The sequence below is a fragment of the Hyla sarda genome, chromosome 6 (assembly GCF_029499605.1).
Source record: "Hyla sarda isolate aHylSar1 chromosome 6, aHylSar1.hap1, whole genome shotgun sequence".
Classification (NCBI taxonomy): domain Eukaryota; kingdom Metazoa; phylum Chordata; class Amphibia; order Anura; family Hylidae; genus Hyla; species Hyla sarda.
Window position 1 is genome coordinate 170,974,742 of NC_079194.1, and position 14,759 is coordinate 170,989,500.

At 40.6% G+C, this 14,759-nt stretch overlaps 1 protein-coding gene across 6 annotated transcripts in view; it reads left to right on the top strand.

Annotated features, from left to right (window-relative positions):
- The window catches only part of CHST8 (carbohydrate sulfotransferase 8), a 765,708-nt gene that overhangs the window by 738,234 nt on the left and 12,715 nt on the right, over positions 1-14,759 (top strand). For all 6 annotated transcript variants that reach the window (XM_056525793.1, XM_056525790.1, XM_056525789.1 and 3 more), the window contains one exon: positions 5,633-5,670. In XM_056525793.1, coding sequence (XP_056381768.1) covers positions 5,633-5,670 — 38 coding nt within the window. The remainder of the gene's footprint in view (positions 1-5,632; positions 5,671-14,759) is intronic.

Genomic DNA, 14,759 nt, shown 5'->3' on the forward strand with positions numbered 1-14,759 from the left:
GGGACGGAGATGAAATAATCTTCCAAGATTTTGTTAAATATATGAACGAACAAAATCAACAAAATATGTACTTCACATATCAGTTTGGAGGCAAATCATTAGATTTCCTAGATGTTAAAATTTGGATAGAAGACAACCGAATGAAAACCACAGGATATCGGAAAGATATTATGCAGAATTCATTACTACATTATAACAGTTCTCACCCCAAACACGTCCATAATAGCATTCCATATAGTCAGTTTATGCGACTTAAGAGAATTAATTCAGAAGATACAGGATACCAATTACAAGCAAAAGAGTTAAAACAAAGGTTAATCGAACGCAACTATCCGGAAAAAACCATAGAGAGGGCTTATGAAAAGGTAGAGAGTAAAAATAGACAGGAAATTAGGAGGAAAAAAACGCAAAAAAATAAGACGCAGCGGTTTGTCTTCACATTCCATAACTCACCCATGAATAGTCTTATCAGCCAAGCCATTAAAAAAAACTGGTATATACTCGAAGCTGACCCCGACCTAGAAAAAATAGCTAAAAATCATCCTATAGTAACCTATAAACGTAATATCACAATAGGAGGATACATCAAAAAACTGTCCGCTAGGCAAAATAAACAGGATGCCACTACATGGCTCCATAAAACAGCCCCTAATGGTAATTTCCCATGTAAAAATTGTAGCTTCTGTAAATACAATCTAGGACAACAAGAATTTTCACTAGGAGGAGTCCACATTACTGTACAACAGTTTATTTCATGCCGCAGTACACATGTGGTTTATTGCCTCATGTGTACCTGCGGCTTTTACTATATAGGAAAAACTAAAAGACAACTGAACCAACGAATCAGAGAACATCTATATAGTTTAAAAACTGGAAAAGGAGCCCCCAAATTCATTCTACACATGAGAGACGTCCATAAAAATGACCTTAATACAATTAAGTTTGCAGGCATAGAAAGGGTATTAATACAGGGACAGGGGATAGATCGCAATAAAATTCTCATGAGAAAAGAAATTGATTGGATCAGCCGACTCAACGCTTTAGGCGCATTGGGTCTGAATGATCGACATGATCTGTCCCCTTACCTGTGACAGGTCTGGTTGATGTATATATTTTTTAACTGGGTGATCACATTATAGGTGTTACATTCACATATATGTTTATGTTCACATTGTCTGTTCGCATCCATTAGCTCCACCCCCGAGAGGGGCAGGATGCATAAGAAATGGACTCACCTGGGCTCACTAGGACCGGAAGAAGCGTCACTGGACGCGAAATAGGATCCATTGTCTCGAGCTCCCCCCGCTACGTCTTACCCTCCCTGCACACCCGTTCCTGTTGTTTTTGTGCTAGCTGTATGTTCACCAGCACTATTAAACAAGAATCTACAGAAGTGGTGAGTCGCTACGTGTTACCTTTTCTTTCTTGCTACAAACGTTAAATGATATTCATTCACTTTTTTTTTCCACTTTTTTTTTGCTGTGTTATAGCTCCCATAGGGACCTATAACACTGCACACACTGATCTTTATCATTGATCACTGGTTTCTCATAGGAAACCAGTGATCGATGATTCTGCCGCATGACTGCTCATGCCTGGATCTCAGGCACTGAGCAGTCATTCGGCGATCGGACAGCGAGGAGGCAGGTAGGGGCCCTCCCGCTGTCCTGTAAGCTGTTCGGGATGCTGCGATTTCGCCGTGGCTATCCCGAACAGCCCACTGAGTTAACCGGCAGCTTTTACTTTCGCTTTTAGCCGCGCGGCTCAGCTCTGAGCGCGCGGCTAAAGGGTTAATAGCAAGCGGCGCTGCGCGCTATTAGCGGTGGGTCCTGGCTTCACTATGACGCCGGGCCCGCCGTGATATGATGCGGGGTTACCATGTAACCCCGCGTTATATCACGGGAGCAGGACCAAGGACGTACCGGTACGTCCTTGGTCCTTAAGGGGTTAAAATTGCCATTTTCTGACCCCTATAACATTTTTTTTTCAGAATATTTGAGGGTGGTCTGTAGTATTTATGGGGCCCATTTTTGTTTTGATGGGACTTTTTGATCGCTTTTTTTTTATGATAAATGAAGTGACCAAAAATGCACAATTTTGGACTTTGGTAATTTTTTTTTTTTACGTGTACGCCATCAACCATGCGGTTTAACTAACCTTATATTTTAATAGTTCAGACATTTACACACACGCCGATACCACAAATGTTTAGGTTTATTTTTAATTATAAAATCTTTTTATATAAAAAATGGTAAAAGGGGGTGATTCATACTTTTATTAGAGGAGGGGCTTATTCACATTTATTAACTTTTTTTTACACATTTTCCTTTTTTTTTTTTTTGAGCTTTGGCTCAGCATTGATCAGTGTTATTGGTACTCTGCTGCTCCAGCCTGCGGAGGCAAGTAAGGGCCCTCCCGCCATCATCTCAGCTGATCGGGACCTCGTGATTTCCTTGCAATGGTCCCGATCAGCTCCGCTGAGCTGCCGGGATGGTTTTAATTTCATTTTAGACACTGCAATCAACTTTGATCGTGGCATCTAAAGAGTTATTGCCGGGTATTGGCCCCATTGCCGATGCCTGGCACTAACCCTGGGTCCTGGCTGCTGAGAGCAGTCGGGACCCACTGGGTTTGAAGCACGCTCTGCCCGTGAGCGTGCTTTAAATACCAGTACAGGTCCAGGGCATACAAGTATGTAAGCAGGGCCGGCTCTGCCTATAGGCAAAATAGGCAGCTGCCTAGAGTGTCTTCTTGATGGGGCGCCACTCTGCCCTTCACAAGAAAGTTAGATAGCCAGCATCCGAACCACTTGCTCAACCAGCTTAGCCTGCAGCACCACCATATCACCCCTGCCACCCCGGTAATAGGGTAATTACATAAGGGGGGGTTTGTGACAGTGTGTCACCCCAGTGGTAAGGTGATTACATGAGAAGGCGGTTTGCTATAGTGTGTCACCTCTGTAGTAAGTTAATTATGAGAAGGGGACTTGTCACAGTTTGTCACCCCAGTAATAAGGTGATTACATGAGGAGGGGGTTTGTTAGTGTGTAAGCCTAGTAGTAAGTAGATTACATGAGGAGGAGGTCAGTGCGTCATAACAGTAGTAAGATAATTACATGAGGTGGGGGGCTTGTTACAGTGTGTCAGCTCAGCAGTAAGGAGATTACATGGGGAGGATGTCTGTTACAGTCTGTCTCCCCTGTAGTAAGGTGGGGCATGTCAAAGGGTGGGCCAATGGGTGGAGTCAAGGGGGCACCAAAATTAGCTTTTACCTATGGTAGCAAAAATCCTTGCAGCAGCCATTAAAAAAAAACATTTCATCCATAACTGATTTGAAAATTTGCTGGTAAACTGCTAAGCACTCTAACATCCTAAAAAAAAGGCATTTACCAAATTATTGCTACATAGTGTAGACATATTGTAAATGTGACTAACTATTTTAGGCATGACTAACTTTTTTACAAGCAAGAGAATTTCAAGGTTTGAAAAATGCTAATTTTCTATTTTTTTGTAATGTGAAGTACAAAGTATGACGAAAAACAATCGCAAAATCACAACATTAACCATATTTTTAAAGATTTTTTATGATGTTTTCTTTACAAGTTTTCATTTTACTATCTATATATTATTAATGGCTACTTGGCTTAAAACGAAGTAAAGGAATCCCAGCTATGATTTGGTTGCTCTTCCTTGGACTGTTATGACACCCCAAATTCTTCGAGGCATAGACATCACTGATGAAAAATAATATTGTACATCAAGATAGTTTAAGCTTTCTTGTAGAGCAGTTGACAGAAGAGCTTTGTGGGACAAAGCTTTGTCATGGACAAGTATTTCAAATTCCACCATGAATATTTATTTAGACTGAGATCTCCTTACTTTTTGCTGGACATGTGAGTTGATATGCCTTTCCTGAAGAAAATCTTTACCACGCTTTACTTTGTGGCAAGATGCAATATTATACTGAAAAATTACATTACCATCACCAAAACAATTTTTAGGGATAGAAAGAAAAATGTGTGCAAATGGTTTTGAATTGACTATTGAGATAATAGTCAACAATCGCTCCTGGTGCTTTAACTGACATGGCATCCTATATCATAAATGAGGAAATGTGATTCTTTTCTTCTGGCATTATCTTTCTTTATTTCATTAGAATTGCACCATAGAAAGGTTCAGTCCTCACTGTCTTGGCCAATGCAGATTGGTGATTCATCACTGAATATCATTTTCATCCAATTGTCCACATCCCATGATTATTTCTTTTTACCCTACTGTAACCTTTTTTTCTTCTATCTGTATGCAAATCCCATTTCTATCAGCTAATTTTTGATTCAGTTCTGTCTTTAATATTGTCTTCTGTTTCCACCAATTTGCTTTTCGTCAATTTGTTTTCTCTTGAAGGTTTCCCTTTTCCCTTCAAAACCTCCCTAATTTGTTTATAATCATATACACAGCTGCCAAAGCTGACTGGGAACAACCAACATCTTACACTACAATCTGTGTTCCAGGAGCTCTCAGCTAAGCACTGTGCCCTTTTAGTTCTGCTCTATTCTCTGTGAAGAGAGGCAAAGGGGTGTGCGGATTCACCACAAGTTTGTAAAAACAATAGGTATCCTTTAAGTGTGGACATAGTTGCATTCTTAGACTTGTTTCATTATTTGTTTTAGAAATGTAAACTAAAATTATTCATTTTTACTGCTATTTCATCTGGAGAACATATTCCATAAATTACACCAAAAACATTGTTTGTTTCACATCTGTGATTTGGTGATCCCATAATTTTATTTAAATTTTTTCTTTGTTTTAAATTTTACAACTATTTATTTGAACAGTGTATATCGTGTTCATGCCTACAACTTTAGGTCCAGAATCAGTACTGACAACAAACAAAAATATTTGCCCTCAGACACATGAGAAGGTCAAGCAACGTTACAACAAATAACCCATATGTCAGGAATAAAACATTCATCTTTATTCAAATGCTTGTTAAAATATATTTCCAAGTGAGTAGTAATTGTTAAAAATATTACATTAATAATAATTAATTATTAATAAAAAATATTAATAACAATATTAAAAATAGACAATACAGTTTGTGGTTTAAATTACTTTAATACTACTTCTCGCTTGGAAATATACTTTTAGCAAGTATTTGAATAAAGTTTAATGTTTTATTCGTTGATATATGGTATCAGAAGGATTTTCGAACCCTCCCTGGGTTATTTGTTGTAACAGAAACAGTGCTGGGTACTGTACCAACCCATATCCTCTTTCATGCAAGAAATGTTGTTTCTGGCTGAGTAGCTGACCTTAAAGGGGTTGTGCGCTGCCCTGCCTTTCATTACTCCGAACGCTGTGTGCGGGCTTCCGTGTTCGGGGCCGCCCCCTCGTGACGTCACGCCCGGCCACTCGTGATGTCACGCCCGCCCCCTCAACCAAAGTCTATGGGAAGGGGGCACATCACTGCACCGTGGAATAACCATTTAAGTTATTTAACTGTGAATAGCATTTTATTTATTTTTGCTTAGTCTGCAAATGAAAATTTTGTTACAGTGTAAATTTCTTACTGAAAATTCTAAATAAAAAAAGTCTGGTGACATTAATTCCCTCTCTATTTCTTTCACTTACAGGTGTAAAGTTTGAATTTGCATTACACCAACCCAAAAAGGTATGTTTGATACTATGGCTATAATAGTGTGCTCTGTGATGAAGTGTATATGTTTGGACAGCATATGATATTCTCAGTAATTCATTTAAGCCAATAGAATGGACTTATCAGTCATTCTGCCACTGCTTTATATTGCTGCTGTTCCTGGGTTTATAAACTGTTGTTTTCAGTTTTAAAAATAAGCACCAGGGGATTTTAAATTCCTGAAAGAATGACTAACCTCTTTGATTTGCAAATTCATTTTTTTATTGGAAGGGGATATCAAAGTTTGTGAAAGAAACACTGCTCCATCTAGTGGCTGGAATACAAACTGCAGCATCACATATGAGAAGAGTTTACTTCTGTTAGCTTATGATATTACAGAATTATAAGTAATTATAAAAGGTGGAATGCCACAGTATTCCATGTATAACTTGTGTTGCCTTCCAGTCTATAGAAATGTGTGAATAAGGGATGCCAAAGTGCATTCATATTAATTAAAGGTGTATAGCTTTCTGTATGATCATATTGTGTTTCCTTTTGTATTTCATTTTTTTATGTATTGTTTGCAGGGCAGTAAGCATCTGTCCCCCAGTATTCTGCTATTTCAGCTTTGTAAACTAAAGGCCTTTATGCGCTCACATATTACTGTACCACAATAATCCTTCAATAAAGGAGGAACATGTCCAGAAAACAATACAAACTCATCAGCTGTATTTGTCATTTTAGATATGGAAATTAGTTTTCTATTTTGTATATGGATGTTATCTAACCCCATAAATCCTTGTTTCTAATATTGTCTGTTAGACATGATACCATAGAAGGGGTAGACACTTATGGTAGCCAATCTCTTTTGGTGACAATGGCCCAATCTCCTTATCCGTGTGTATACTTTCTCTCCACTAACCAGCATGGTCTTGAAAGCTAAATAACAAGTTTTTACTTAGATAGAAAGCATGCCTTGAAAACCCCGTATAAGCTCTACAAGATGCCATCTACACTCAATAATTAAAGGCCCTCAGAAAATACCTCTCTGCAAGTACATTGCATAGGTCTAATGCTCTACTCACAAAAAGCAAGGGAGCAATTTATGAGTACAGTAATAACTGAAGCTGCTCCCTCCTCAATGCTCTCATAGATCAGAGAATGTTGACTTTTGTTCCACTTATTGATCATCCTGAAAGATGTAGAGATTACAAGCCCAGATACTTAACTTCCATTCTGACCTCAATTCTTGCCCTATGTCCTCCCCCCTGGTGAATATCAAGGTTAACATAGTTTTTTCTGACCATGTTAATCAACAATGGTACACAACAGGGCTGACCGCTATCACTGCTGAACAATGCCTTATCACATCTGCTTTACCGTCTCTAGGACCTTTTAAGTGAGTGAGAAATTCTTTAGGGACTTTCACTCACTCCAAGCTTCTTACCATTTGTGCTCGCTAAACTTTCCTTTATGGTAAGCAGGTAAACTGGGTGTACAAAATCTCATAAAAATTACAGGGCTATCCTTCTAAACTTTATTGTCGACTGTTGCAGACTTGACAAACATTTTTATGAAATAGGAAGATCGGCAGGTACCATTGAAAGGTATTTATTGGCAAGAAGGATCCAAGCTATCCCCCAAAACAATCTTACAATATTCATTGCAGATGCCACCCAGTGATCAGTCTCTCTGTCACCCTTGCTTCTTGTACTTACAAAGTCAGCATTTTTTTTTTTTTTTTGCCGGACGAGGAGAGCCTAATTGTTTTGCCATATATTAAAGACAGTTGATACAGAGTCACCCTGCTTCCCCATTTTTTCTAGATGGCAACAGTTTAATTAAGATCCATCCTCTCTCCCCTTCTCTGGGACCCTGAGTGCAGGTCTAAGTTAAAATCTTTTGAAAAACTATAGGTAGGAAAAGGTCTCGCTGGCCATTCATTATCTGCACATAGCTAGCATTAAATTGGTACTGTCAGAATCTAAAACTTTATAGGTTGTACATCTTTGCAAAACATTAACCTTTCTAATATACTTCATACAAATGTATCTCCTTTTTATAGAAAGCATGGCTTATAAAAAAAAAAAGACCAATAGGGGTCCCTATACCATCCAGAACATAATCCTGTTTGACTGCAGCAGCATCTTTGTCTCAGCTGAAGCACAGGCATGGACAAAGTCCAGTAAGTTAGGGCGGGACTAGCACTCCTCTGTGCTCACTCCTATCTTGTCTATCAGACTACAACATGAAAACAGAAAGGAGTGGGGTTAAAGAGCAGCATGCAGTGATTGGATGAAGTGGCATATCACAACAGACTAAGGGCAGAAGTTAATGTAGGGTGAGTGAGGGTGAGCTCATTGCTTGCCTCGGACATTCCCCTTCCTGAGTTGTGTATGTCAGAATGGGTGAGCAACATAACAGAGGACTTTGTGAGCAAAATACAAAAGATGGACCCATAAAAAAGACATGTAAAGCATCAGCATGACCCAGTAAGTAACATATATTAGCATTTTTTTTCTGTGAGAAGACAAGTACGCTTTAAATACCCCCAATTTGGACCAGCTGACCCCACCCATGCAGGAGACTGAGGTGTTGGAGAAAATTCACCCATATTCTGTGTATTAAAAACTCCAGAAAATCAGGTGTAAAAATCTAAATTTGTACTGAGTTTCCATTGTCCTGCATAATACAACCCCCTCTTGTTTAATATGTGAAGAGCAGGAGAGAACCATTTTACAAATCGTTTGCACTTGTCCTAGGCTCTGTTCTGGTCCAAGGTGTCAGTGATCACGGCACTCTTTCTCCTCAGGCACACTGCACTTATAAAAAAACAAAAACCTGTTCTGACAATCGATAGGTGTAGAGAAAACATGTATTCAAGTCTTGTGGAAACAAGCTGAACCTCCCACAGCGGTGTATGTAGTTCTCAGTTCCTTTATCTTCATCACATCATTTACATCTACCAGCTTCCATTAAACATTATATGAACAAATCTTTAGGAAACTTAGTTTGATTGTATTGAATTTACTTTTTCTGAGGAAAAACAGTCAATTGTCTGACTGTTCAGTCCTACATAAGTGGACACTCCAGTGTGTGGGTACCTATCCCCCTTAGTTTTTCCCTCTTCTTTTGTTCTCTTTGTTAGGTGTTAGTACTTTGTCTTCCTCTCTCTATTCTGTGTAATATAATTTAGTTTGTTTTTACTTTGTTAGTAAATGGAAAATGTAAAGGGAGTAATTGGTATTCAAATAATAATTTGTTTTCAGACATTTTACATCAATCATGGCGGACTGTGTTCCTGTTAATGACTGTGGACTGTTACATCTCCACTTAGCTTAAAACAAATCCCTTAGTCCACTTTAAACACTGTTGTGCTACTTACATTGTTAATTAACCCCTTCCCGCAGAATGGCATATATAAACGCCGGGTTGTGCAGTGCGTTCGCGCATCCCAGCGTTTATAAATGACATGCAGTTAACCCGGCGATGCGCAGCATCGCACGGGTTAACTGGCAGAAGTCCCGCTGTTTCCAGCAGGGGACAACTTCTGCTTCACCCCCAGGACCATCAATTGATGGTCCTGGTCAGCGATCACTGTGATTGGTCCCTGTGGACCAATCACAGTGATCTGGGGTGAAAGTTCAGATCCCCCGCACTGCCCGCCCCTGGAAGTCGGGCAGAACGGGGGACGAAGGCTGCAGGGGCTCGTGGGGACCTGCAGCATAGGGGGGGAACACGTGGGGACCGGCGGACTTACCTGGAGCAGCGGCAGGACCGAGGATCAGCGGCAGGACCGACCACGAGAACGAGCAGCGACGGGACCAGCAGGTAAGTATGTAGTCCTCAGAGGCAGCAGTGAAGATCTTCACTGCTGCTTCTAGGAGTCTGAAAACTACAACTCCCAGCATGCCTAGACAGCCTTTGGCTGTCTGGGCATGCTGGGAGTTGTAGTTTTGCAACATCTGGAGGGCCCCAGTTTGGAGACCATTGTATAATGGTCTCCAATCTGTGCTCTTCCAGCTGTTGCAAAACTACATCTCCCAGCATGCACTGACTGTCCAGGCATGCTGGGAGTTTTAGTTAAGCAACATCTGGCCCTTCAGATGTTGCCGAACTACAACTCCCAGCATGCCCTTCAGCTGTCTGGGCATGCTGGGAGTTGTAGTTTTGCAACAGCTGGAGACACACTGGTTGGGAAACATTGTTTCTAACTCAGTGTTTCCTAACCTGTGTGCCTCCAGCTGTTGCAAAACTATAACTCCCAGCATGCACTAAAAGACCATGCATGCTGGGAGTTGTAGTTTTGCAACATCTGGAGGGCCCCAGTTTGGAGACCATTGTATAATGGTCTCCAATCTGTGCTCTTCCAGCTGTTGCAAAAGTACAACTCCCAGTATGCACTGACTGTCCAGGCATGCTTGGAGTTTTAGTTCAGCAACATCTGGCCCTTCAGATGTTGCCGAACTACAACTCCCAGCATGCCCTTCAGCTGTCTGGGCATGCTGGGAGTTGTAGTTTTGCAACAACTGGAGACACACTGGTTGGGAAACATTGTCTGTTTCTAACTCAGTGTTTCCTAACCTGTGTGCCTCCAGCTGTTGCAAAACTATGACTCCCAGCATGCACTAACAGACCATGCATGCTGGGAGTTGTGGTTTTGCAACAGCTGATGCAAGCCCCCCCCCCCCCCCCCGCCCCGCCACCCCCGTGAATGTACAGGGTACATTCACATGGGCGAGGCTTTTACAGTGGGTTTCTCGCATCTTGAGATGCAGCAAATTTTGCGCTGGGAAACTCGCTGTAATCCCCCGCCCATGTGACTGTACCCTAAAAACACTACACTACACTAACACAAAATAAAATAAAAAGTTAAAAACACTACATATACACATACCCTTACACAGACCCCCTCCCCCAATAAGAACGTCCGGTACACCATTGTTTCCAAAGCAGAGCCTCCAGCTGTTGAAAAACAACAACTCCCAGTATTGTCGGACAGCCGTTGACTGTCCAGGCATGCTGGGAGTTTTGCAACAGCTGGAGGCACCCTGTTTGGGAATCACTGGCGTAGAATACCCCTATGTCCACCCCTATGCAAATCCCTAATTTAGGCCTCAAATGCACATGGCGCTCTCATTTTGGAGCCCTGTCGTATTTCAGGGCAACAGTTTAGGGCGACATATGGGGTATCGCCGTACTCGGGAGAAATTGCGTTACAAGGTTTGGGGGGCTTTTTCTTCTTTAACCCTTCATGAAAAGGAAATGTTGGGGTCTACACCAGAATGTTAGTGTAAAATTTTTTTATTTTTTACACTAACATGCTGATGTTGCCCTATACTTTACATTTTCACAAGAGGTAAAAGGGAAAAAAGCCCCCCAAAATTTGTAACGCAATTTCTCCCGACTACAGAGATACCCCATATGTGAGCGCAAAGTGCTCTGGGGGCGCACAACAAGGCCCAGAAGGGAGAGCGCACCATGTACATTTGAGGTGATTTGCACAGGGGTGGCTGATTGTTACAGCGGTTTTGACAAACGCAAAAAAAACAAAACCCCACATGTGACCCCATTTCGGAAACGACACCCTTCACGGAATGTAATGAGGGGTGCAGTGAGAATTTACCCCCAACAGGTGTCTGACGGATCTTTGGAACAGTGGTCCATGAAAATGAAAACTTGTACAGCCCACTGTTCCAAAGATCTGTCAGACACCAGTGGGGGGCAAATGCTCACTGTACCCCTTGTTACGTTCCTCAAGGGGTCTCGTTTCCAAAATGGTATGCCATGTGTTTTTTTTTTTTGCTGTTCTGGCACCATAGGGGCTTCCTAAATGCGACATGCTCCCCGAGCAAAATTTGCTCTCAAAAAGCCAAATATGACTCCTTCTCTTCTGAGCATTGTAGTTCGCCCATAGTGCACTTCAGGTCAACTTATGGGGTACCTCCATACTCAGAAGAGATGGGGTTACAAATTTTGGGGGGTATTTTCTGCTATTAACCCTTGCAAAAAGGTGAAATTAGGGGGGAAACACACATTTTAGTGGAATTTTTTTTTTTTTTTTACATATGCAAAAGTCATGAAACACCTGTGGGGTAATAAGGCTCACTTTATTCCTTATTACATTCCTCAAGGGGTCTAGTTTCCAAAATGGTATGCCATGTGGGTATTTTTTGCTGTTCTGGCACCATAGGGGCTTCCTAAATGCGACATGCCCCCGAGCAAAATTTGCTCTCAAAAAGCCAAATATGACTCCTTCTCTTCTGAGCATTGTAGTTCGCCCATAGTGCACTTCAGGTCAACTTATGGGGTACCTCCATACTCAGAAGAGAAGGGGTTACAAATATTGGGGGGTATTTCCTGCTATTAACCCTTGGAAAAATGTGAAATTTGGGGGGAAACACACATTTTAGTGAAAAAAAATAATTTTTTTTTACATATGCAAAAGTCGTGAAACACCTGTGGGGTATTAAGGCTCACTTTATTCCTTGTTACGTACCTCAAGGGGTCTAGTTTCCAAAATGGTATGCCATGTGAGGGTTATTTGCTGTTCTGGCACCATAAGGGCTTCCTAAATGCAACATGCCCCCAAAAACCATTTCAGAAAAACGTACTCTCCAAAATCCCCTTATCGCTCTTTCCCTTCTGAGCCCTCTACTGCGCCCGCCGAACACTTTACATAGACATATGAGGTATGTGCTTACTCGAGAGAAATTGGGCTACAAATATAAGTATACATTTTCTCCTTTTACCCCTTGTAAAAATTTAAAAATTGGGTCTACAAGAACATGCGAGTGTAAAAAATGAAGATTGTGAATTTTCTCCTTCACTTTGCTTCTATTCCTGTGAAACACCTAAAGGGTTAAAATGATGACTGAATGTCATTTTGAATACTTTGGGGGGTGCAGTTTTTATAATGGGGTCTTTTGTGGGGTATTTCTAATAAGAAGACCCTTCAAATCCACTTCAAACCTGAACTGGTCCCTGAAAAATAGTGAGTTTGAAAATTTTGTGAAAAATTGGAAAATTGCTGCTGAACTTTGAAGCCCTCTGGTGTCTTCCAAAAGTAAAAACTCGTCACTTTTATGATGCAAACATAAAGTAGACATATTGTATATGTGAATAAAAATTTTTTTTTATTTGTAATATACATTTTCCTTACAAGCAGAGAGCTTCAAAGTTAGAAAAATGCAAAATTTTCAAATTTTTCATCAAATTTTAGGATTTTTCACAAGGAAAGGATGCAAGTTACCACAAAAATTTACCACCAAGTTAAAGTAGAATATGTCACGAAAAAACAATCTCGGAATCAGAATGATAACTAAAAGCATTCCAGAGTTATTAATGTTTAAAGTGACAGTGGTCAGATGTGCAAAAAACGCTCTGGTCCTTAAGGCCAAAATGGGCTTGGTCCTGAAGGGGTTAATCTAGATGTAAGTATGTAAGTCAATTTGTAGATACATTGCATTACTATGACATGTCTTCTACTCATCCTAAGTTATAACTTTTATTACACTCCAGAGCTGTACTCACAATTCTGCCTCTTTTAACTGGAAACGCTTGTGAATAAACAAGGTAACCTGAGCTGCTTTAATGCAGATGCATCATTTTCCTATGATGATTACAGTAAAGTGCCTGGTGTGAAGATGGCTGTTCACATTCAGCAGAGTGAACAGACACTAAATCAGCAGGGGAGGCTGACAGAGTTCAGGAATGAAGCTTGCAGAATTGTAAATGTAGCTGTGGTGTATAATAAGGTTGTAAATCATAGCCAATACAAGATAAGTATTTAAGCTTTCATGTAGATTATGTGTTAATGAAAACTGTAAGACTGTGTTCAGAGATTAACTTTACATCACAAACCGAACAGGCATGGGAGATATTAATTATTAGAACTAAACACCAATAGTGTGTGCCTACAGAATGTTCGATAGCTTGTGTCCTCTGTCAGTACAATACCTAAAAGGGTTGCAGAGTTTGCATGTGTACCCAGTCCAGGCAATAGTATCTCTAACACAAGGCTCGAAAAATTCCAGATGCCAGGTCTCCATGACGACTGAGAATTTTCTCCTAGAACCTAGGTGTTCGGGAGTCCAATAGTCAACAGGATGGGAGAAAATTGGATACACCTGGTGGCTGATGTATCCCCTTGAATTCAGCACTGAGCAGCCTGTGCCAAGAGCACGGGCGTTGCTAGGTCTGCAAAAGACTGGGGGCTAGAGCCCATGGCCCAAGCCACTCCCCTAAACACACCCTAGTCATGCCCCTAACCAAATCCCAGACACACACCCTAACCACACCCTCATTCACGCCCCTAACCACACCCAATCGCGCACAGTATACCAATATAAAAGGAGAAATGTTATCAACCATACATATTACCGCCATATTGTTAATGACCATATCTAACCAAAACTAAGACCAATATTATATATAATACCAATCCAAAAAACAAAAATGGTTGTTAACTCAAAAAAAAAATATGAAACACGTGCACAGGTGCACACTGCTAGTTTTGTGTATTACCAGTAGGAACAAATAATACCGCCATACAATGACCACCACCATTACCACTGACTAATAACACTATATTTGATACTGAATAAAATTAACTATACAAAAGACCATATTCCCAAATACATTCACCATACAGAGGTAGATACATGGTATACAGATCCTGTGCACAGATGGTAAGTGATTATATACAGGACCATATAGATGTATATACCAGCTTTACACTGCTCTGTATATCATATAATTGATTATATACAGAACCATATAGGTATATAGAAGTAGATACCAGCTGTACACAGTACAGAAAGACAAAGAAAGTAACAGCACAACTCCAAGGTTTTGATGTTAAAATCAGGGCTGAAGATTTCTTGCACCATAGAACAAAGCACTTTATGTTATATGGTGCAATAAATCTTCAGCCCTGATTTGAACATCCAAACTTTGGAGTTGGACTCCATAAGTGATTAAGGGTACGTTCACACCTGCATATTTTCTGCTGGAGATTTGCTGTAGCAGATTTTTGCTATTGCTTAAAGTCAGTGGGCAGCAAAATCTACTAAAACAAATCTGCAGCAGAAAATATGCACATGTGAACGTAGCCATAAAATTAC